General features: G+C 42.7%; 1 protein-coding gene across 1 annotated transcript in view; it reads left to right on the top strand.

Moving 5' to 3' along the window:
- ZNF174 (zinc finger protein 174) overlaps window positions 1-26,064 on the top strand; it is a 54,372-nt gene that overhangs the window by 7,039 nt on the left and 21,269 nt on the right. Inside the window, exons 6-9 of the mRNA XM_036279745.1 lie at window positions 1,910-2,036; window positions 4,130-4,237; window positions 4,486-5,080; window positions 25,818-25,925. Coding sequence (XP_036135638.1) covers window positions 1,910-2,036; window positions 4,130-4,237; window positions 4,486-5,080; window positions 25,818-25,925 — 938 coding nt within the window. The remainder of the gene's footprint in view (window positions 1-1,909; window positions 2,037-4,129; window positions 4,238-4,485; window positions 5,081-25,817; window positions 25,926-26,064) is intronic.

Here is a 26,064-nt window from a genome sequence, read left to right as displayed (position 1 = left end):
GTTTAGTTCTTTTCCTGGAGTTTTTTTCTATTCTTTCATTTGGGACATGTTTCTTTGTCTCCTCATTTTGGCTGCCTCCCATTGTTTGTTTCTATGTATTAGGTAGAGTTGCTTTGTCTCCTAGGCTTCCTAGGATGGCCTATTGTAGCAGGTGTCCTGTAGGGTCCAGTGGCACAGCCTCCCTGTTCACCCCAGCTGGTCCTTTGAGGTATACCCCTCATGTGGACTGTTCACCCTTCTCTTGTAATTGAGTCTTGATTGCCGTTGGCACATCAGTAGGAGGAGGGATTTACTCAGGCTGTTCAGCTGCAAGGACTGCTGTGCCCACTGACCACTGACCTCTGACTACCTTGGAGGATCAGCTGTGCAGGGGCCCACCACATGGAGCAACACTTACTTCAGCAGGGCTCTGGTACCCACTGAGTCCACTCCTTGAGTGTATCAATTGTGGACATGGTTGCATGGTAGTGCTTCAATGTGGTCTGAAGCTGGCCACTGGGTGTGCTGGCCCTGGGACAAGGTTAGCCACTGCTTGTATTCTACCTGGGGTCACCAGGCATAAGCTACAAAACAATCTGCTCATGGCTGCTTCTTGTGCTGGGCTTGGAAGTGCCCAGGCAAAGCCAAGTTTTGAACCAAGGCTGGTTGCTTCTGGTCCTGGTCCTGGGGCCACTTAGTGAGAGGTATTGGGCTTGCTGAGGGCAGATGCTGCTTGTTTGAGAGATTTTAGGAAAATCTGAAGCAGGAGCCAAGACAGGGCAATCCTATGGTAAAGCCACTGGAGACAGCTTGGGTGGGTCCGAAAGCTGGGTGGGGCAGGGCCTCAGGGAATCCCCAGGGCAGGGCAGAGTGTGAGCCAGGTTGCTGGAGTCCCTGATATGGTGGCTTTCTGCTGGCCCAGTAGGGGAAGGGCTCACCAAAGGAACAATAGCCTCCGCCATCCGCCAGCATGTCTGTCCAGGAGATAGCTGACTTCTCTTCCTGGCACTTGAACCCTGAGCTGGGGGTCCTGGTGTGGAACAGGAAACCCTCACTCCTCAGTGAGGACCTTCACAGCTGAAGTATTCCTCCTATTTTCATCTGCCACACGTGGGTGTGGGACCAGCCCATCCAGGCCTCCACTCTTCCTACCAGTCTCAGTGTAGCTGCTGCTTTAATTTTATAGTTGTAGGACTTTCATTCAAGTGAATTTCATGTGGTTCTGAATGATGGTTATTCTGTAGTTTAGTTGTAATTTTGATGTGGTTGTGGGAGGAGGTGAGTACCATGTTAACCAGAAGTCTGCCTTCTCACTTTAAAAAAACAACAGCAGCCCTGGCCAGTTTGGCTCAGCTGTTAGAGCGTCAGCCTGCAGTCCCGAGAGACCCGGGTTCGGTTCCCACTAAGGGCACGTACCTCGGTTGCAGTTTGTCGCTGGGCCTGGTTGGGTTGTGCGGGTGGCAACTACTCGATGTGTCCCTTTCACGTCAATGTTTCTCTCTCTCCCCCTCCCACTCTATCTGAACAAAATATCAAAAAATGTCCTCGGGTGAGGATTAAAAAAACAAACAAAACAACAACAACAACAAAAAACATGTGCTGGCTGGGTTACTGAGTTGGTTAGCGCGTCATCCTGATATGCCAAGCTGAGGTTCAGTTCCCCATCAGGGCACATACAAGAAACAATGAGTACATAAATATCAATGAATTCATAAATAAGTGGAACCACAAATTTGTGTCTCTCTCTCTCTCTCTCTCTCTCCTTTTCCCCCTCTTTTTCTCTCTCAAGTCAATCAATAAAAAAAAAAAAATTAAAAACAAAACACAGCGTGCCATTAATGCCTTCAGCCTACCATACAGTTCGTGGGCTGGATGTTAGGGCTATTTCTGGAGTGGCAGGTACTGAGCTGAAGCCCATTCTCTTCTCTAGAGTTTGTTGACATTTGAAGAAGTGGCCGTGTATTTTTCCCAGGAAGAATGGAATTTACTGAATCCCAATCAGAAGGCCCTCTACAATGACGTAATGCAGGAAAACTATGAAACTGTCATCTTTCTAGGTAAAGGTTCTCTCCTTCCGTTTGTGTAGAAGTTGAGTTATCTGTCATGTTCTCATCTTATTAGGAATGCACTTGTGAGAGGGTCTGTTCCAGTAGTTGCTTGGTTCTCAACTCAATGGTGTGGGCAGGGAAAAGGTGAATGTAGATCACTTGGGAGCTGTTTTTGAATACACATTCCTTATCCTGTGTAGAATTCTTGTTTTTTCTTTTAAAGAAGATATATTTTAAAAAAATATGTTTTTATTGATTTTTTAGAGAGAGAGAGAGATAGAAACACCGATGTGAGAGAGAAACATGGATCAGCTGCCTCGTACATGTCCCCTACTGGGGATTGAGCCTGCAACCCGGGCATGTGCCCTGACAAGTCAGGACTGCATAGAATTCTTGATCTCTTTTCCCTCTTCTCCCACAAACCTGCTCTTCTCATATCTTTCTCTATTCAGTAAAGGGTACCTTCATTCACCCAATTGCTCGGCAAGAAAAATAGTCATTGTTTAATCTTGTCATCATATCCCACTGCTAATGCATCACTAGTCCTCTTGATTGCACATTCACCATATAGTCTGAGTCCAACCGTGTCTCATCCTCTTGTGCTATTGATATCCACATCTAAGCTATCTCTAACCGGGTCTACCTCAGTAGCTTTCTAACTAGCCCTTCCTGCCATCAGTCTTGCCCTCTCATATTTTGTTTTCCGTGCAGCAGCTAGAGACTTTAAAAACCTGATCAGATCATGATGTTTCCCTGTTTCAAAACCTTGTGATGACTTCTCATCAATTCAGAATAAAATCAAACCTCCTTACCAAGGCTCCCAGATACTCTAAATCTGGCCTTGCCTCTATTATCTCCTTGCCCTCAACTCCTTCCACTAGTGCTCTTATTCAGTTCTCTTTAGCCACTCTAGTCTTATTGCTAGTTTATTATTATTATTATTATTATTATTATTTTAAATTGATTTTAGATAGGAAGGGAGAGAGAGAGAGAAACATTGATGAGAGAGAACATTGATTGGCCGCCTTCTGCACACCCCACACTGGGGATTGAGCCCACAATCTGGGCATGTGCCCTGACTGGAATTGTATGGGCAACCTCTTGGTGCATGTGTCAACACTCAACCACTGAGCCACACCGGCCAGGGTTTTTATTATTATTATTTATTTATTTATAAATCCTCACCCAAGGATCGTTTTCCCCCCCATTTATCTTAAGATAGAGTGGTGGGGGGAAGAAAGAGAGAGAGAAACATCGATGTGAGAGAGACACATTGACTGGTTGTCTCTCATGTGACCCCAACCAGGGCCAGGGACCAAACCTTGACTGAGGTACCTGCATTTGACTGTAATCGAACCTGAGACTCTTTGGTCCATGGGCTGATGCTCTAACTTCTGAATTAAACCAGCCAGGCTAGGTTTATTTCTTTTTTAAAAAATATTTTTTCTTTATTGATTTTAGAGAGAGAGGAAGGGAGAGGAAGAGAGAGACAGAAACAATGATGAGAGAGAATATTGATTGGCCACCTCCAGCATGCCCTGTACTGAGGATCAGGCCCACAACTTGGGCATATGCCCTGAGTGGGAATTGAACCTCTTGGTGCATGGGTTGATGCTCAACCAGTGAGCCATACTGGCCAGGCTAGGTTTCTTTCTTTCTTTCTTTCTTTTTTTTAATCCTCACCCGAGGACATTTTTCGATATTTTGTTCAGATAGAATGGAAGGAAGAGAGAGAAACATCGATGTAAAAGGGACACATCGAATGGCTGCCACCCACACAACCACCCAGGACCAGGGACAAACTGCAACCAAGATACATGCCCTTAGTGGGAACCAAACCCGGGTCTCTCCAGAATGCAGGTCAACGCTCTAACTGCTGAGCCAAACCGGCCAGGGCTAGGTTTATTTCTTAATCTCCACTTTGCATATCTACTCCCAATGCAGTATAGTGTAAACTTGATACCTGATGTCAGTGAGAGTCTATCCATTTAACCATTTGGGGTAACAGACTGTAAAACTGTTCTTTGCTGTATCTGAAATAGTGTATAATTATTGGACATTGTAAAGTTAGCAATTCTTGACTCACTTTTTCCATTTCACAGCCACATTTGTGCACCCCAAACCTAAAGTGATCTGTCTAGAGCAAGGGAAAGAGTTGTGGGTTCAAGGATCCATGGAGTTCAAGGACAGTCCTGGAGGGCTGCCTACAGGTAAATAAATACACCATGGGAAAAGGAGAAATGTGCCTTAATAGGAATCTTTGCAAGGACTTAACATTTTAAAATTCTACTTACCTATATTTTAAAATTGAGTGACCATTTAATTTTTGTCTTTTTTCTTGAGATTTTCTTTCTCTGCCATATAGTTAAAATTGAGTGACCATTTAATTTTTGTCTCTTTTCTTGAGATTTTCTTTCTCTGCCATATAGTTGGTTGATTTTTGTGTTTATTCCAACAGAGTTAAAGCTCAAAAATGGCATTGAAAATCATCAATCTGTATACCCTGCTGACTTAGAAATGCAAATACCAAGAGACATATTTTCAGAAATAGACAGAGTGAAAGTACCCCAGAAAACAACAGTCAAAGAAAATCATGGTGATATGCACAGAGTGGGGAAATGGCACCAAGATTTTTCAGCGAAGGAAAAAGAGAAACTTTCAACCTGGAAACAAGAGCTGCTGAAACTTATGGATCGTCACAAGAAAGAACGTTCAGAAGAGAAATCTTTTAAGTGCCAGGAATGTGGGAAAAGCTTCAGAGTTAGCTCTGACCTTATTAAGCACCAAAGAATTCACACTGAAGAGAAACCATATAAGTGCCCACAGTGTAATAAGAGATTTAGGTGGAGTTCAGATCTTAATAAGCACTTCACATCACACCAAGGATTAAAACCATATAAATGCTCGTGGTGTGGGAAGAGCTTTGGTCAAACTTCAAATCTCCACACACACCAAAGAACTCACACTGGAGAGAAGCCTTTTACGTGTCATGAATGTGGGAAAAAATTCAGTCAGAACTCCCACCTTATTAAACACCGAAGAACCCACCTGTAGCATGTGTATGAGAAACCAGCAGGCAGTCAAACCTTCTTAGACACTAGAAATTCCATTGACAGACTGCATGTCCACAGTCTGAAGAATTTTACCAAGTGGAGCTTGACCCTAAAGTTTATGAAAGAATGCAGATTTATGAAAAATGAAAATTTTTTCATCAGTGGAAAATTTGGGGATATAAATGTTACATAGAAAGAAATCAAGTTGGACTCTGCAAGGGATTCTTTAGTAGTTGTATTATTTACTGTTTTTTATTCATAATCTCCAGGGAGTTTCTTAGCGAAAGGTATTCGAAGAACATTCTGAATGAGGGAAAAATCTGTTTTGGGATTGTATCTGGCAATATAGCAAATTCAGCTTCAGTAACATGTGAACCATGAATCAGTCTTCTGTGGTTACAGAGGTAAATATTGGTTTTCCTTTGATTGCCCCAGCTACTCTTAAACACATGATAGAAACATTTGTAGCATGGTCTTTCATAACAAAAGTAATCGCATCTTTTTATTGCATACCATTACTTCAGGGTAGTAGGATTATCTATTTCAATAGTCTCATAGAGTAGAAATGAACTCTAATGTAGTTATTCAAGAACCAAATTTGATTTTCTTCCTCTCTCATCATTGGATATCATGAGAGTTTCTTACTGAACTTTTTAGCTACTTCAGCTCTTGAATCCTATTAGCACAGTTTTTCTGTGATGAATCTGACAGATAACTATCTCATGCCTTTCATTGGTGGTGTTTGAAAAAGGGAAACATTTCTAATGAGATATGGAAACGTTAGAATTTTTTTTTTTTTATCCTCACCCGAGGACATTTTTGCATTTTTTGTTCAGACAGAGTGGGAGGGAGAGAGAGGAAGAGAGAGAGAGAGAAACATCGACGTGAAAGTGATACATCGAGTGGCTGCCACCCACACGACCCAACCAGGGCCGGGGACAAACTGCAACCGAGATACATGCCCTTAGCGGGAACCGAACCCGGGTCTCTCTGGACCACAGGCCGACGCTCTAACCGCTGAGCCAAACCGGCCAGGGCTGGAAACGTTAGAATTTTAACCATGGAATATGTATTAAATGTAAAGAATTTTTTGTAATAACAAAGTAAACTTTCCTTCCTTTACAAAGTCAATAGGATAAAACAGTCATAAAAATTAGCACTTTCCTGAGGCCTAAAAGAATATTAATTAGAGTTTAAGATCAACTTTCAGGGTTTTGTTTGTTTGCTTATTATAATTTGGCTTTTGTTTGTTTTTAAGAACAAAGAGAGATGCTTGGGAATTGGACTATGTGCTGCAGGCAGCGTTCTGTGATTCACTGGGCATGGTGATCTGGGAATTCAGCCAGCATAGGAGCAGTTTTTCAAAAAGTAATGTTTGAGGATTGATGCTGAGTGGTAGGCAGAAGTGGGCAAATCCACATCCATGTTGGTTGTCTTACACTGTAGACTAATAAGTAGGCATGGTTTACCATGTCTGCTTCAAGCATTTAGCATATCTTTAGGAGAAATTGCTGAACATCTTTCTAGGCTGTGGGTTTTCTTTTTCTTTTTTAATTGATTGTAGATAGAGACACATCGACTTGTTGTTCCACTTGGTCATGCATTCATTGGTTAATTCTTGTATGTGTGCTGACTGGGGATTGAACCCATAACTTTGGCGTATTGGGATAATGCTCTAACCAACTGAGCTACCCGACTAGAGCTAGGTTGTGGATTTTCTACCGTTTTTTAAAATTTATTTATTTTTATTCTCACCCAAGGATATTTTTTCATTTATTTTCAGATAGAGTGGGAGGGAGAGAGAGAGAGAAAGAAACATCGATGTGAGAGAGACACATCAATTGGTTGCCTCCCACGAGACCCCGACCAGGGCCGGGGACGAATCGCAACCCAGGTACATGCCCCTGACCGGAATCGAACCTGGGTCTCTGGGCCAAACCAGCCAAAGCCTGTGGGTTTTCTAACAATTCACCCTTTATGTACTTTTACCTTTGACTCAGATTTGTTCCTGTTAGAGCTTTTAGGTAGTATTGGGAAAAGGGTTAAATTATCTGTTCCAAATCAATTATTGCATAAATGAGGAAGTTAAGGCTCAAATATTCAGGGAATTGTTCTGTTTAAGACACCATCCCTAGTAGGTCTGTTGGCTTTTAGTTTCTTCAATCAGACCTGAAGGCAGGATTATCAGGACTTTATATGTTATCTCTGTAGAGCCAGCCCAGATGACACTGTTATCTATTTCTAATTTATAAAACATTCCTGTTTCTTGATTGGTTACTGAAACACTGTTAAGTCTTTATTTTCTCAAAGAACACTCACCTCAGTGTTGATCTGGAGATTACAGGGATTGGTGAAAGAAAAGCACCCTCCAGCCTGGTCAACAGTAGACGCTCAATGTGCATTATTCCCCCTTTTCCCTGCTCCCCAGTGATATGTTGGGCAAACTGACTACTTTAAAGGAGCAGATGCATTGTGGCTGTTTAAAAGTATTATTGATTGCCCTGGCCAGTTTGGCTAAGCAGTTAGAGCATCGGCCCACAGACCAGAAAGGCCTGGGTTCGGTTCCGGCTAAGAGCATGTAACTTGGTTGCAGTTTGTCCCTGGCCCTGATTGGGGTCATGTGAGTGGCAGCCATTTGATATGTCTCTCTCACAACGATGTTTCTTTCTCTCTCTTCCTCCCTTCTTCCCTCCTGCTCTACCTGAAGATAAATACAAAAATCTCCTTGGGTGAGGATAAAAAATATATATATAATTGATTTCAGCGAGAGATCAATTTGTTATTCCACTCATTTATGTATTTATTGGTTGATTCTTTTTTAAAATATTTTTTTAGAGAGAGAGGGAGAGGGAGAGAGAGATAGAAACATCGATGAGAAAGAACATCAATTGGCCACCTCCTGCATGCCCCCCACTGGGGATTTGGCCCACAACCTGGGGATGTGCCCTGACCAGGAATCGAACCTGTGGCCTCTTGGTGCATGGGTCAGTGTTCAACCACTGAGCCATACTGGTCAGGCTATTGGTTGCTTGTTGTATGTTACCTGACCAGGGATCGAGACTGCAACCTTGCATATTGGGATGACACTTTAACCAACTGAGCTACTCTGCCAGGGTGTATTTGTAAGTCTTGCAGCTGCTTTCAAGAGCTGAGCCCTGGTGGTGAGGCTGACTTAATTTGTGTAAATCACCTGAGCTATTGGTCTGGCACTCCCAGGGGGATTTTATTTTGTTCTTCAAGATGAACTACACCAAGTATTATTTTATTTATTTATTTATTTTATCCTCACCTGAGGACTTTTTTCCATTTTTTATTCAGACAGAGCGGGAGGGAGAGAGAGGAAGAGAGAGAGAAATATTGACATGAAAGGGACACATCGAGTGGCCGCCACCCGCACGACCCAACCAGGGCTGGGGACAAACTGCAGCCAAGGTACATGCCCTTAGCAGGAACTGAACCCGGGTCTCTCTGGACTGTAGGCCGACACTCTAACCACTGAGCCAAACCGGCCAGGGCCAAAGTATTATTTTTAATCAAGACCAGCTCTGAATCTCTAGTCTGCATAGTTCTTACCCAGCAGTCTCAGCCTTAGACCCCTAGGACTCTGTCTCTTCTTCCAAGATACATGTAGATTTCTTCCTGGAACTATTTATTAATTTAATTTCATGAGGGTCTGTTATGTACCCAGGCACAGAGTGTTCGAGAGCAAGGATATAGTAGCGAACAAAAGAGAAAAAAATGCATACCCTCATGCAGCTTGTATTCTAGTGAGCAGTAAAAAGGAGAATGATTATGCTTTTCTGCTCCTTGTAGTTAGACAGGGTCATTAGGTCGTTTTGGTCATTGGGTTGTGAGCAGAAAAGCCTCGCTTCTGGGCTGAAGCACTTCGTTGGTGCAAGACTCTGTAGTGTTCTCTTCCTGCCTCAATCATGGAAGCACATAGAGAGAGGAGCCACAAGATCAAACTAGTCTAGAATGCCATGTCCTCCACATGGCAGGACAGCTGTTCTGGAGAGTCCCCAGACCTTTAATTGGCTTTGTGGGAATAAGAAATAAATTTTTGTGTTTAACCACTAAGACACTGGTGTTGTGTGTTTCTACATCATAACCTGACCTGTTTCAAAAAGTTCAAGGTGTTAGTGACCACAGTCATCTTCCTGGTTTCTGCAGGCCTAACCCTTGTTATCTGACTAAGCTAGCCTAAGAACAGCTACTTTAGATCAAGTTCCTTATCCTTATCTTGTCCTTTTTAAAAATCCTCACCTGAGGATATGATTTTGTTTTTGTTGTTTTTTTTTAATAAGAGAGAGAGGAAGAGGAAGAGAGAGAGAGAAACATCGATGTAAAAGAGAAACATTGATTGGTTGCCTCTCATATGTGCCCTGACTGTGGATTGAACTGCAACCTTTTTCTGTGTGTGTACAGGATGACACTCCAGCCAACTTAGCCACCTGGCCAGTGCTCCTTATTTTGTTCTTATACTTAAATGCTTGTTCCACTCACATCTACAGCTTGAGGAACAAAGACATTAAGGGCACACTGAAGAAGTTTCTAGGTGGCTGAGGAGACACATAACTAGGACTACTGAGAAGCACTGTTCTGCCCCTACTTTTCACGATCAGACTACTCTCTTTCAAGTCAGAGTAGCCATCTAATTACCTTGCCTTCTGAGTAGGGAGACAACAAGATAACCTAGAAAGTTTATAACACTAGGAGCCAAGACACTTGAACATTTTGTTGTACTCTGCAACTGTGGTAGTCAGTGGATCTTTCTAATACTCTGTTTCATCACTTGTAAAATGAATATAGTAGCTGGCAGGTATGTTTTAAGGATCAAAATAGATAATGCATTTGGGTGTGCTTAGATTAAACTGCTCAGTGTTGCCCTGGCCAGTTTGACTTAATGGTTAGAGAATCAGCCCCCGGACCATAGTCACAGGTTTGATTCCTGTCAAGGGCACATACCTTTGTTGTAGTTTGGTCTCTGGCCCTGGTTGGGGTTGTGCCGGAAGCAACGAATCAATATGTGTGTCTCTCATCGATGTTTCTTTCTCTCTCTCTCTCTCTCTCTCTCTCTCTCTCTCCTCCCTCCCTCCCTCCCTCCTTCCCTCCCTTCCACTCTATCTGAAGATAAATGGAAAAATGTCCTAGAGGATTAAAAAAAAAAATTGTTCAGCCCGGGCAGTGTGGCTCAGTGGTTGAACACCGACCCATGCACCAAGTGGTCACTGGTTCGATTCCTGGTCAGGGCACATGCCCAGGTTGTGGGCCCAATCTCCAGTGTGGGCCATGCAGGAGGCAGCCAATGGATGTTCTCTCTCATTGACATTTCTATCTCTCTTTCCCTCTCCCTTCCTCTCTCTCTAAAATCAATAAAGAAAACAAATTTTTTTTAAATTGCTCGGTGTTATGCTTAATCAAAGATGGAAGACATAACCCAAAGAGGTTCATCAGTCTGTTTCACCTCCCTCCATTTATATCCTGATGGACTACTCGCCTTCATTGTGCAACAGGAGCCTTCAGAAATAATTTAGGGATGAAGGGGGGCAGAATAAAAGCCAAGAGACCATGTAGAAACTTCATTGTTCTTTCTATCACACTGCACACCCCAATCCATTAGCTCCCTCTTGAATGTATATCCAGAATACTGCAATCTAGAATAACACACATGAAAATTATGGAAGGTGTTTGTCACTTCAAAAGGGAAAGGATTGCCCAGAATTGTGGCTCAGTGGATTGAGTGTCATTCCATGGACTGGAAGGTCCTGGTTTGGTTCCCGGTCATGGCACACGCCCCAGTCGTGGGCTCTCCAGTAGGGGATGTGCAGGAGGCAGCTGATCAATGTAGCTCTCTCACATCGATGTTCCTCTCCCTTCCTCTCTCTCTAAAAAAAAAAAAATCAGCAAAAACATTTTTTAAAAAGGCAAATGATTGAAGATTCATATATTATAGTGCAGGCCTAAATGCTGCAGTTTTTTTTTAAAAAGATGAGGTCAAAATACTGAAACAAATTGAAGATATAGTAAATGGACAAAAGTCTAGATTAAGATCCAAAAAGATTTATATAATAATAATCATTTCCACCCTGGCTGGTTTGGCACAGCGGTTAGAGCGTCGGCCTGTGGACTGGAGAGTCCTGGGTTTGGTTCCTGCTAAGGAACATATCTTGGTTGCAGTTTGTCTCTGGCCCCGGTTGGGGTTGTGTGGGTGGCAGCCAGTCAATGTGTCTCTCTCACATCGATGTTTCTCACTCGCTCTTTCCCCCCTCTCCCACTCTCTCTGAAGATAAATGCAAAAATGTCCTTGGGTGAGGATAAAAAATAATAATAATTTCCTCTGAGAAGGGAGTATAGGTTTTTCTTGTTAATCCTCACTGAGGATACTTTCCCCCCTTGATTTTTAGAGAGAGTGGAAGGGAGGGAAGAAGGGGAGAGACAAAGAGAGAAACATCAACGTGAGAGAGACACATTGATAGGTTGTCTTCCGCATGCACCCCAACCAGAGCCTGGGATCGAACCTGCAACTCAGGTACATGCTCTTGACCAAGAATCGAACCTAAGACCCTTGTGTGTGCAGGCTGATGCTCTCACCACTGAGCACGCTGGCAGGGCAGGAGTGTAGTTTTTTTTTTTCCTCAAAAAATTTTTTTTTTGGAGGTTGAAAAATGGCGGCGGAGTGAATGGAAGCTACACAGACCGTCTCCCAGAACCAAACTGGAATTACAACTATAACACAGACAAATCGACGGGAAAAACCAACAGAAAAGCAGCTTGCGAGGACCATATAACCAGGGACACTGACTCGATCCTGGTAGGCTTGCGAAGGCGCGAGACGGGGGCTGGGAGGCCACAGTCAGCAGCTCGGCAGCAGCCTCAGCTGTGAGCAGCGCCCTCGGGTTCAGCGCAGAGCCGGGACAGAGGCTAAAACAGCCACAGCCACTCACCTTGGGCTCCGGCAGAGGGAGGGCAGACTGGACTGGAACTGGGTTGGGACACTCAGGATTTGGAGGGCACTCAGAGCTTTTGCTGAGTGGCAGCCACGCAGGACAGTGGCCATATTGCTCCTTCCCAGGGTTCTGGGGAGAGGCAGCAACCCCTCCCTCGGAGATCCAACCCCAGCCTGTGGGTCATTGAAGTGCTAATTGAAGCTCATTAACAACCAGCATCTTCCCCACCCTTGGGAAATCCCCTTATGCTGAGCACCTGAGGGAGTTTTTCAATCAACTGACAACCCAAAACTCATCAAGTAACCTGGACTGCTAGCCTCCAGGCAAGAAGCTAGAGGATAACAGTACCTTTCCTGGGTTAGCAACTTTAACCAGGAAAGTAAGACTTGACAGTGGTATTTAACGTGGGGCCTCCCTCGCTCATCTAAACCCAGGAGAGGGAGCCACAAACAGCAGAACACCAACACCCACAGGGAAAACTTGACAGGCTCCAAAGCCCACAGTGATAGCCAAAATGGTGAAACACAGAAACAGAAGCCAAATGAAAGAGCAAGAGACCTCCACCGAAGATGAGATTAATGTGGAGCAATTAGGCATGTTAACAGAGCTAGAATTCAGAGCCATGATCTTGAGGAAGCTGAACACCATGAGTAAGGACATAGAGACACTGAAACTAAGCCAATTGGAAATTAAAAAACCATCAAGAAGAGATAAAAAATGACATATCAGAAATGAAAAACACATTGGAAGGTTTAAAAAGCAGAGTAGAGGAATTAGAACACAGGGTAGAAAAAATGAACCAATCAGAAAAACAAAAGGAAAAATCGATTAAAAAACAGGAAGACAGCTTAAGAGAACTGTGGGACAACTGAAAACGTAAAACTATACGCATCATAGGACTCCCCGAAGAAGAAAATGAGCAAGGGATAGAGAATATATTAAAAAAAACAGTGAAAGAAAACTTCCCTAATTTGGTGAAGGAAGAAGGCATTCAAGTTCAAGAAGCACAGAGAGTCCCAAGTAAGAAGAACCCAAACAGGCCCACACCAAGACACACAGTAATTAAAATGCCACAAATTAAAGACAAAGAGAGAATCCTAAAAGCTGCAAGAGATAAGCAACAGGTTACCTACAAAGGAAACCCCATAAGGCTCTCAGCTGACTTCTCACAAGAAACACTACAGGCCAGAAGGGAATGGCATGAAGTAATCAAGGTCATGAAAAACAATCTGAATCCAAGACTACTCTACCCAGCAAGGCTATCATTCAAAATGGAAGGTCAAATAAAGAGCTTCCCAGACAAAAAAAGGCTAAAGGAATACATTAGCACCAAATCAGCACTGCAAGAAATGTTAAAAAGGACTGCTGTAATTGGCAAGAGAAATGGGAAGAAAAATAGAACCACACTAAACAAAAATGGCAATAAATAAGTATATATCAATAATCACCTTAAATGTAAATGGATTAAATGCTCCCATAAAAAGACACAGAGTAGCTAATTGGATAAGAAAGCATGACTCTGGTGGGGTGGGGGGTGCCAATGGGGTAAAAAGGTAAAATATCTGTAACAAAAAAAATAAATAAATAATTCATAAAAAAAAAAAAAAAAAAAAAAAAACAAAGAAAGCATGACTCATCTATATGTTGTTTACAAGAGACCCGCCTCATAACAAAAGACTGACATAGGTTGAAAGTGAAGGGATGGAAAAAATTTTTCCAAGCAAATGGAAAGCAAAAAAAAAGCTGGGGTAGCAATACTCATATCTGATAAAATAGATTTCAAAATGAAGGCCATAACTAGAGACAAAGAAGGCCACTACATAATATTGAAAGGATCTATCCAACAGGAAGATATAACCTTGATAAACATATATGCACCCAATAGAGGAGCACCAAAATATATTAAAAATCTTCTAGAGGACTTCCAAGGAGAAATTGACAGCAATACAATCAAAGCAGGGGACTTCAACACCCGTTGACACCACTGGATAGATCCTCTAGACAAAAAATTAGCAAGGAAACAGAGACTCTAAATGAAGCACTGGACCAAATGGATTTAATAGATATCTACAGAGAATTACACCCCAAAACTACAGAATACACATTCTTCTCAAGTGCACATGGGACATTCTCTAAGATAGACCACATGATAGGACACAAACTAAATCTCTACAAGTTCAAGAAGATTGAAATCATATCAAGCACTTTCTCAGATCACAATGGCATGAAACTATAAATCAATTACAACAAGAACATGCAAAGACATTTCAACACATGGAGGCTAAATAGCATGTTATTAAACAATGAATGGGTCACCGAAGAGATCAAGGAAGAAATTAAAAACTTCCGGGAAACCAATGAAAACGAACAGACAACAACACAAAATCTATGGGATGCAGCGAAAGCAGTTCTGAGAGGGAAGTTCATAGCACTACAGGCCTACCTCAAGAAACAAGAAAAATTTCTAATTGAATGTCTAACCTCACCACTTAAAGAATTAGAAAGCAAACAAAAAGAAAATCCCAGAGCAAGTAGAAGAAAGGAAATAGTAAAGATCATAGTAGAAATAAATGACATAGAGACCAAAAAAACAATTCAAAGGATCAATGAAACAAAGAGCTGGTTTTTCAAAAAGATAAACAAGATCGATGGACCCTTAGCTAGACTCACCAAGAAACAAAGAGAAAGAACCCAAATACACAAAATCAGAAATGAAACAGGAGAAGTAACAATCAACACCACAGAAATACAAAAGATCGTTAACAGCTACTATGAACAACTATATGGCAACAAATTCAACAATCTAAGCGAAATGGACACATTTCTAGAAACACACAGTCTCCCAAAACTGGACCGAGAAGAGATAGAAAACTTGAACAGACCAATAACAACTAAGGAAATTGAAGAGGTAATCAAGACTCTCCCAGCAAACAAAAGCCCAGGCCCAGATGGCTTCACAGGGGAGTTTTACCGAACATTCAAAAAAGAATTAACACCCATTCTTCTCAAACTATTTCAGAAAATTCAAGAAGAAGGAAGACTTCCAAACTCGATCTATGAGGCCAGCATAATTCTAATTCCAAAACCAGAAAAAGACACTACAAAGAAATAAAACTACAGGCCAATATCCCTGATGAACATAGATGCCAAAATCCTGAACAAAATATTAGCAAATCGGATCCAGCAATACACCAAAAAAATTATTCACCATGACCAAGTGCGATTCATTCCAGGGATGCAAGACTAGTACTATATTCGCAAATCAATAAATGTGATACACCACATAAACAAAATGAAGAATAAAAACCACATGATCATATCAATAGATGCTGAAAGAGCATTTGACAAAATCCAGCATCCATTTCTGATTAAAATGCTCAGCAATGTGGGAATAGAAGGATCATATCTCGACATAATAAAGGCCATATATGAAAGATCTACAGCCAACATCATACTCAATGGACAGAAACTAAAAACATTTCCATTAGGAACAGGAACAAGACAGGGATGTCCACTTTTGCCACTCTTATTTAACATAGTACTGGAAGTCTTAGCCACAGCAATCAGACAGGAGGAAAAAATAAAAGGGATCCAAATTGGAAAGGAGTAAGTGAAACTGTCATTATTTGCAGATGACATGATATTATACATAGAAACCCTAAAGACTCCATAAAAAAATCTACTAGACTTAATAAATGAATTTGGCAAAGTAGCAGGATACAAAATTAACATCAAGAAATCGACGGCATTCTTGTACACCAATGATGAACTGACAGAGAGAGAAACTGAAAAAACAATCCCATTTACCATCGCGCCAAAAAAATTAAGATACCTAGGAATAAACTTAACCAAAGAAGTAAAGGACCTATTTGCAGAAAACTACAGGACATTGAAAAAAGAAATAGAGGAAGACATAAAAAAAGTGGAAGTACATACCCTGTTCATGGATTGGAAGAATTAACATCATTAAAATGTCCATACTACTCAAAGCAATCTATAGATTCAGTGCAATCCCCATCAAAATACCAATGACATATTTCACAGAACTAGAACAAATACTTCAAAAGTTCATATGGAACCAAAAAAGACCCCGAATAGCCACTGCAATTTTGAAAAAGAAGGACAAAGTAGGTGGGATCACAATACCAGATATCAGATTATACTACAAAGCCACTGTAATCAAAACAGCCTGGTACTGGCACAAGAACAGGCAGATAGACCAGTGGAACAGAACTGAAAACCCAGAAATGCACCCAAGGCAATATGCTCAATTAATATTTGACAAAGGTGGCAAGAGCATACAGTAGAGTAAAGACAGCCTCTTTAATAAATGGTGTTGGGAAAATTGGACAGCTACATACAAAAAAATTGAAACTAGACCATCAACTTACACTATACACAAAAATAAACTCAAAATGGATAAAAGACTTAAATGTGACCCGTGAATCCATAAAAATTCTAGAAGAAAATGTAGGCAACAAAATTTCGGACATCATATGGAGCAGAATTTTCACTGATACATCACCTAAGGCAACAGAAACAAAGGAAAAAATGAACACATGGGACTACATCAAACTCAAAAGCTTCTGCACAGCAAAAGAAACAATCATCAAAATGGAAAGGCAACCCACTGTATGGGAGAACATCATTGCCAATGATGTATCAGATAAGGGGTTAATTTCCAATATATATAGAGTGCTCATACAACTCAACAAAAGGAAGACAAAGAACCCAATTAAAAAATGGGCAGAGGAGCTGAATGGACACCTCTCCAAACAGGACATACAAATGGCCAAGAGATATATGAAGAAATGCTCCACATCACTAATCATCAGAGAGATGCAAATTAAAACAACAATGAGGTATCACCTCACACCTGTCAGAATGGCCGCCATCAACAAATCATCAAACAACAAGTGTTGGCGAGGGTGTGGAGAAAAGGGGACTCTAGTGCACTGCTGGTGGGAATGCAGACTGGTGCAGCCACTATGGAAAACAATATGGTGTTACCTCAAAAAATTAAAAATTGAACTTCCATTTGACCCAGTGATCCCACTTCTAGGAATATACCCTAAGAAGCCTGAAACACCAATCATAAAGAACATATGTACCTCCATGTTCATAGCTACACTATTTACAATTGCTAAGATCTGGAAACAGCCCAAGTGTCCATCAGTAGATGAATGGATAAAAAAGCAGTGGTACATATACACAATGGAGTACTATGCAGCTGTAAGAAAGAAAGATCTCTTATCCTTTGAGACGACATGGGGGGACCTGGAAAGTATTATCCTAAGTGAAATAAGCCAAATAGAAAAGGACAAATACCACATAATCTCACTTATATATGGAATATAATGAACATAACTGTCTTAGGAATATGGTAGACCCAGAAACATGGAAGTAGGGCACAGACTGACATCCCTCAGAAGAGGGGGTGGGGGGTGGGGTGGGAAGAGATAAACCACAGAACTTACATGCATGTATGCATAACCAATGGACATGGACAACTAAGCCGGGAACGGGGCGGGGATGTGGTGGGGAGGGGGGTGCCAATGGGGTAAAAAAGGAGAAATATATGTAACAAAAAAAATAAAATAAAGTAAAATTAAAAAAAAAATTTTTTTTTTATCCTCACCCAAGGACATTTTTACATTTATCTTCAGATAGAGTGGGAGAGAGGGAGGAAGAGAGAGAGAGAAACATCAATGTGAGAGAGAGATATCAACTCGCTGCCACCCACACAACCCTAACTGGGGCCGGGGATAAACTGCAAGTGAGGTACATTCCCTTAGCAGGAACCAAACCCAGGTCTCACTGGTCCATGGGCCAACGCTCTAACCGCTTAGCCAAACCGGCCAGGGCTTTTTCTTCAAATTTTATTAATTTACTTTTGTTACAGATGTTTCTCCTTTACCCCCTTGACACCTTCCTCCCGATCCCGCCCCCCACCCCCACCCCAGGAGGGTAGTTTTTGAGGTAAAAGATGGCAGGACTTTATTTAAAAAAATTTTTTTTCTTAATCCTCACTCAAGGATATTTTACATTTATCTTCAGACAGAGTGGGAGGGAGGGAAGGAGAGAAACATCAATATGAGAGAGAGACATCTATTGGTTGCCACCCGCATGGCATCAGAGGTGTCAGGGATGAGCTGCAACCAAGGTATGTGCTCTTCACCAGAATCGATCCCGGACTCTTTGATCCACTGGCCAAAACTTCAATTGATGAGCCAAACCGGCCAGGGTGGCAGGATTTATTTTTAGGTGAGAATGTTTTGTGGTACCTACTTCATATATATATATTTTTGGTATGTGCCCCTAGCGGGAATCAAACCCAGGACTCTCTGGTCCGCACGCCGACGCTCCAACCGCTGAGCCAAACCGGCCAGGGCATACCTACTTAATATTAATAAGAACAGGATGAAACATTGGATTAGGAATGAGTTTTAGTCCCTTTTTTTTTTTTTTTTTTTTTTTAATCCTCTGCGAGGACATTTTTCCATTTTTTGTTCAGGTAGAGTGGGAGGGAGAGAGAGGAAGAGTGAGAGAGAGAAACATCGACGTGAAAGAGACACATCGAGTGGCTGCCACCCGCACGACCAACCAGGGCCAGGGACAAACTGCAACCGAGGTACATGCCCTTAGCGGGAACCGAACCCGGGTCTCTCCAGACCGCAGGCTGATGCTCTAACCGCTGAGCCAAACTGGCCAGGGTGAGTTTTAGTCCCATTTTTGACATTAGACAAATTTTGTCACAGGTTCCTCATCTGGAGGATGAAAATGGTAATATTGACTTCATAAGACCTGTGAGGGTGAGTTAGCATGTATGTGTTTAGAACTGTGACAAGCACACAAGCATTATGTTTATTTTATTATTGTTACATCTGTAACTCATTGTGAGCCCAACTAGGAAGGGTACAAGGATCCATCCAAGTAACAGAAGTGGAAGCGTATTATAAGTAGAACAGCAATAAACCAATAGGAGATATTAACAAACTCCCAGACCACTGCTGCTTTTCAATAGCTGTTTTAGTCTCAGCTAGTGACACTTCATGGATGCTGTCCCCTCACTGGCAAGGAGTGCTGTCAATTAGAGGAAGGCAGAAACAGATGGGAAAGGCAGTCCTTTACCATAGTGCTTCTGTGACCAGTGCCTCTTTTCAGACTTCGTCCTTATGCATACATCTGGCCTTCCTTGTGGCAGATTCCTGTCTTCCAGTTTGGAAAAGATGACCTGTTTCATAACATGGGAATGTGAATGCTCTCATCTGAGTTCCTCTCTCCACTTCCCTCCCTCCATGAGAATGAGGTAGCCCTCAATGTTAACCCTGGTGCCCATCAGCTTTCAAACTAGATGAATAGATAAACTCACTAGAAACAAACTCTGGTATTAGGTGGCATGAGATAAGGCACCCTGAGAGATTTTCAGACAGGGCCAAGGATTGCAAAGTGTTAGGAGGCTTCAAGAAGGTGGTGGTGGTATAGTTAGCAATCCTCATCCTGTGGTTTTCTTGCCTTCTTTGATGGGGCTCTCCTTTAAAGTTTTCCTTAGTTTTACATTTCTTCTTTTTTTGTATCCTCACCTGAGAACATTTTTTGCATTTATCTTCAGACAGAGCAGGAGGGAGAGGGAGGAAGAAAGAGAAAGAGAAAGATTGATGTGAGAGAGACACATCAACAGGTTGCCATCCACACAACCCCAACTGGGGTGGGGACAAACTGCAACCAAGGTACATGCGCTTAGCGGGAACCGAACCCAGGATTCTCTGGTCCACGGGCCGATGCTCTAACCGCTGAGCCAAACTGGCAAGGGCCTTATTTTTACATTTCTAATGCCTAGGCTCAGGTACCTTTCTTCCCCAGATTGGGAGGGATGGAGACCGACATCCCCTTGTGTTCAGTGTACATGGAAAGAATGAATCCAGCCTTGGAAAAAGGATATTCTAGGCAGGAAAAGTTTACTGGGCAAAGGCACTAAGGCTGGAAAGCACAGTGCCTTTCCCAGGACCTGGGACCAGTTCACCTGTGCTGGATTGTAGGATGTGTATAGGGTTGTGGGCAATGAGACTGGGAGGTAGGGTGGGCCTTGAGTGCTAGGGAAACCCTTGAAAGCTTGAATATCTTGGCTTATTTTAATGGCAATAGGAAGTCTTGAAGACTTTTGAGCAGGGTAGTTACACAATTGGATTAGATTTGTAGAAAGTCAAGAAGTCCAGATCTGCTCTGTAGGAAGATCAGGTGAACAGATGGAAGACTTTCTTGTACCAGCCTGGCATGATAGGTCCCTAGACAAGGGGTTCTCAACTAGGGCCTGTTTTGTCCCTCAAAGATCTTTGGCAATACCTGGAGTCAATTGTGTTATTATCACTGGGAGATGCTAATAACATCTAGTGGGTTAAGGCCAGGGATGCAGCTAAACATCCAGAATGCACAGGGCACACACCCAGTTCCAACAATGATTTGTCCAGCCCCAATTGTCAATAGTGATCAGGTTAAGCAATCCTGCCCTAGAGTGAAAGCAGTAAAAGTGGACCCAAGACAGTGTCAGAAACATCTTGTTGAAAGATACTCTTAGTCTTCTTTGGTATTTTATTTATTTATCCGCACCCAAGGACATTTTTGCATTTATCTTCAGATAGAGCAGGAGGGAGGGACAGAGGGAGAGAGAAACATTGATGCAAGAGAGACACATCAACTGGTTGCCACCCATACAACCCCAACCAGGGCCGGGGACGAACTATAACCAAGGTATGTGCCGTTAGCAGGAACTGAACCCGGGACTCTCTGGTCCACAGGTGTCGGCGCTCTAACCACTGGCCAGGGCTGGTATTCTTTATAATGCTTAAGTACTTGATAAGCTGTCAATCAGGTTTCATGACCCCAGTCTTCCTTGTATTTTTTCACCCACTCATTAATTTGCCAACTATTTTTTTTTTTTTAATCCTCACCCTGAGGATATTTTTCCATTTTTTGTACAGATACAGTGGGAGGGAGAGAGAGGAAGGGAGAGAGAGAGAGAAACATCGACGTGAAGGGACACATCGAGTGGCTGCCACCCGCACGACCAACCAGGGCCGGGGACAAACTGCAACCGAAGTATGTGCCCTCAGCGGGAACCGAACCCGGGTCTCTCTGTACCTCAGGCCGACGCTTTAACCGCTGAGCCAAACTGGCCAGGGCTAATTTGCCAACTATTTATTCAGCACCAAACATTATTTGAGATCCTATGATTCAGCAGTAAACAAATCAAATTCTCTGCTCTCCAAGAACCTTACAGTCTTTTTAGGGGATGATAGACGTTAATCATACATGTCATAGCAAGACTGCCCTGATGGTATTAACATACAGTGTAAGGTCTCTGCTCTGAGGTTTCACAGAAAGTGTTTACCAGAAAGATTGTTGGAAGTGAGAGATAAGTAATTAAAGATTTCCAAATTGATTTGACCCATCTTAAAATCCAGTTCTGCCCTAGCCAGGTAGCTCTGTTGGTTAGTGTCATCCCCATATACTAAGGTTGCAGATTCAATCCCCAGTAAGGGCACAACCAGTGAATGCGTAAATACATGGAACAAATTAGTGCCCCCCCAATTAATTTTTTAAAAATCCAATCTTTTACTGTAGTCACTATGTCAGAGTAGGGCAGGCACAATTTCAAACTTTTTCATGCTAACTACCCTACCACAGGAGTGGCAAGGTCCTTTGCTAGTGTCCTATGTTCTCCACAAGAATGCTCAGTCTTTCTCTTATCTCTACCCAGAAGTCAAGGATGAGCAACAGGACTGCAAGGAGGCTGAAGCTGACAACAGTGAAAGCGAGGATTCATCCATGATGAAGTGAGCCATGAAATGGGCACTCTAGTTCAGGATACCAAAAGTCCTGAGCTGTTCCTAAACTGACTGGTAAGGCAGTTCCCTTACAGACGGAACAGAAGAGGTGGAAAGAGGAAAGTGGAGGTAAGGAGGTTATAGGGGCCCAGCTCTTGCTTTGGCTGTGACCACCCATCCACCACCTTAGGCTGAAGAACCACAATAGATGTGTGAAAATTGATAGGCTTTGTGCTTCATTTATCTGGATTATAATTAGAATATCTGATCCAATCTATGGGAAGTGGTTAGGAATCCTTGGAAAAAAGGAAGTGTCAATTGAAAATTTAGATCAATTAGTCAAAATGTTTCAGTGAGGCCCAGCTGGTGTGGCTCAATGGATTGAGCATCATCCCATGGACTGAGAGGTCCTGGTTCGATTCCTGGTCAGGGCATATGCCTATGTTGTAGGCTTGATCCCCAGTAGGGGGCATGGAAGAGGTAGCCGATCAATGTATCTCTCTCATATAGATGTTTCTATCTCTCTAAATAATCAATTAAATAAATAAAAATGAAATGTTTCACTGAGGGAGGGAGGTAAAGAAACCATACGAAGAGCCCTAGTTGTTAATTTATAGCAGGAAAACCTGGCTTTTTAATGAACATCTGAACGGCTGAACCAAACCAAGAGGGTAATATTACACATCTGAAGAACTTACAGATATAGGGGTGTTGCCTTTTATTTATTTTTATCCTCACATGAGGACATTTTCCCATCTTGTTCAGATAGAGTGGGAGAGAGGAATAAACATCGACGTGAAAGGGACACATCAAGTGGCTGCCTCCCGCACAACCCCAACCAGGGCCAAGGACGAACTGCAACCAAGGTACATGCCCTTGGCTGGATCCGAACCCATGACTCACTGGTCCACAGACCGCTAACCGCTGAGCCAAACCAGCCAGGGCAGGGTGTTGCCTTTCCAACTTTTTCCCCCCTCTTTATTGATTTTAGAGAGGGAGATAGAAGCATCGATGAGAGAGAACCTGCATGCCCCACACCGGGGCTTGGGCCCACAACCTGGGCACATGCCCTGACTGGGAATTGAACCAGTGACCTCTCGGTGCATGGGTCAACACTCAACCATGGAGCCACACTGGCCTGGCAAGGGATGTTGCCTTTTAAACAGCCTCTTTCAATGTCATTCTCAAGTGGGTAGGTAGTATAGTATCAGGCTGTTAGGCAAATGATAGGTAGACACCAAGGTAACAGAGATCACAACTATAGGAAGCAACTACCACACATGGGGTTGGGAGAATACAAGGAAAAGTTTATGCTTATCAGAACTTGGAAGCTTGGAAGAAAGGCCTTGCAGTGGTGGCATTCATATATTGGGGGGTGGGGGTGGCTAAGTGGTGGTACCTGACTGGCACTGGCATTTCTGAGGGGTCCAATGAGGATGGTTCCAGATAGTGTCTTTGTTCACTGCTTTGCATCTACCTTCACTACAATACCTGGTATGCTATAGGCAATCAAATATTACTCAAATGAATGTATGCTCCAATTCTTATCTTTCTACTCCAGACCATCCATAATAGCTCTTAGGCAAGGGTTATGAGGTCTAGTACAGCATTTCTTTCTCTGCCCAGCATACTCGAGAATAAAGCAATTTGGAGGGTAGAGGCAACTTAAACTGCAAGGAGGGCAATAGTTACATCAGTGTCCCTGGTCACTGCAAACCCACAGTGGGAGAATCCCGATAGTGAGGCCTCATTGAGTATTTCCACTTCCTTAGCATTTCCATTGACTTTCACTGACTCTGCTCATTATCAAATCTAACATCTTCAAGCTCATATCCAAAGCCCCTCAATAATATATCCATCTCGGGCTATTTCCTTCTTTCCCATCAAGAATCTCCAAAGTCAGGCTGTTCCAAACAGATTACATTCAAACCCAACTCTGCGTTTCCAGATTTTGAAACACGTTAATTTTTGCCTCTATGCAGAGTATGTATGTGACTCTAGGAACTGGCCTGCATAGCTTGTCAATAAGGCCCATGCTCAAGGACACTATATGCAGGGAAACATAGGATGGCCCCAGCAAGGCTCAAACTGAGGAAACACTGAATATTCTTCTGTACTGCCTTTGCTTCTTCCTCAAAATTTAGAAAAATGAATTTTTTTTGCCTTTGAGGTGCAATGTATTCTTCTCTGCTCATACTGAATTCCTCAAAAAAACTGAAAGACCACATCACTTGCTTCTCAACATAGCCTCACCACGGTACTAACATCTTGCTTATAAAGGCCAAGAACTGTGTGTAACATACCCATCTTTTACCACTTATTATCTATGGAGATTTCACAGAAGCTGAAATATCTGTCTTGTTCTGGATCATTAAGTTTCAATTTTGGTTCCTAGTACTCCTCACTCTTCCTTTTACCTGCAGTAACAGCCTCCTGCAGTTCCTATTATTTTCCTTATGCCAATGATCTCCCTTCACTGCAACCTCAAACCCTTCCTTCCATGTTCTATTCCTCTTCTCCCTGTTTCTTGCTCCTTATTCTCTCTCTGCATGTCCTACTGACCTCAAGCAGATTCTACACTTAATCTTCAGGGCCCTAATGGCAGTTACATGAGTGTAAAGTTTCTAATTGAGAAAATTACAACCATAGTCCAAGGAAATGGAGAGAGAAACTCCATTATTTTCATCAGAAATAGTAATGCTTGTAAACTTGTGTAAACTTTGTGAGAGAAGAAACTAAGAACTGGGTTGGGGGTGATGGTAAGATGAGAAATCTTACAAAATTAACCTAGAAATTATGCTTCTTCTAAGATTGGGTTGCTTAGATTTAGTATTATTACCCAATGGTCTAAACTGTCCTTTCTTTCCTTTGTTCATGGCTGCATTACGGAATAGTGATCTGCCCTGAAGGTTGCAGTAGTATGCCTAAAGGTCAATTATTGGTTTAAAACACATATAAGCTGTTAATATTCTGGACAGGGAATTTCTTCCCTGACATGGCCCAGAAATAGGTCTCACCACTAGCCACGCATTCTGTGTTAGAACAAGGCTACCCTAGTTTCTTGTCAGGAATTATGGTTGTTTTTTTTAAATCCTCGCCCAAGGATATTTTTCTATTTATCATCAGACAGAGTGGGAGGGAGGCAGAGAGACAGAGGGAGGGAGAGAGAGAAACATCAATATGAGACATATTGACTGGCTGCTTTCCACATGACCCAACCAGGGCTGGGGATGAACCACAACTGAGGTACATGCCGTTGACTGGAATAAACCTGGGACTCACTGGTCCGCAGGCCAACACTAACTTCTGAGTCAAACCAGCCAGGGCAGGAATTATGGGTTTTATAGCCTTCTCCCCTTCAAAGCAAAATGTAAATCCACAGTGAGACAGGACTGTGAAATTATAGGCAGAAGGAGAACAAGAACTCGGCATTGTTAGGCTGATTCCTATTCCAGGACATGGTTCTTGAGATCCAGTCATCATGTTTAAGCCAGGTTTTGGCTAGTGGAACTCTCCACAGAAGAAGGAAGCTCTACGAAACACCTGCTGACCTAGGAGTTGAGGTGTCAGGTTTTCTACAAACTCGGCATATCTCTTCCTTCCTGTGATGTATCTCATTTATGTGTGTCCTGATGGTGGATGAGGGCCAAGTTCTTAGTGAGGCTTTTCGCACACTGAAAAAAGCAATTGTATAGCTTTTCTTCAGTGTTGGTTTTCTGGTGGGCGCTGAAGTGGGAGCTGTTGTTGAAGCTTTTCCCACACTGGGCACACTGGGCACACTTGTTCGGCTCCCCCCAGTGTGGACTCGCCAGTGAGCACTAAGCTGGGAACTGTTGTTGAATCTCTTCCCACAGACAGGGCACTGATAAGGCTTCTCCCCAGTGTGGGTCTGCTGGTGGACAATGAGGCTGGAGCTCTGATTGAAGCTTTTCCCACATTCCCCACATTGGTATGGTCTTTCCCCAGTGTGAGTCCTCAGGTGGGCAGTGAGGTTGGAGCACTCACTGAAGCCTTTCCCACATTCACTGCACTTGTGAGGCTTCTCTCCTGTGTGGATTCTCTGATGCCGGACAAGTAAGAGCCTCGGCTAAAGCTTTCCCCACATTCGTGACATCTAGCAGCTTTTTCCAGTCCAGAAGCTGGCTGGTGATGCGAGAAGGGAGAACTCTGAGACCATTTTCTCCCACACAAGAGATGTGTCCAGGGCTTCTCA

The sequence above is a fragment of the Molossus molossus genome, unplaced genomic scaffold (genome assembly GCF_014108415.1).
Source record: "Molossus molossus isolate mMolMol1 unplaced genomic scaffold, mMolMol1.p scaffold_m16_p_3, whole genome shotgun sequence".
In the NCBI taxonomy this organism is placed as follows: domain Eukaryota; kingdom Metazoa; phylum Chordata; class Mammalia; order Chiroptera; family Molossidae; genus Molossus; species Molossus molossus.
Note: the sequence above shows the minus strand (reverse complement) of the source record. Positions and strands in the feature narration are given on the sequence as shown.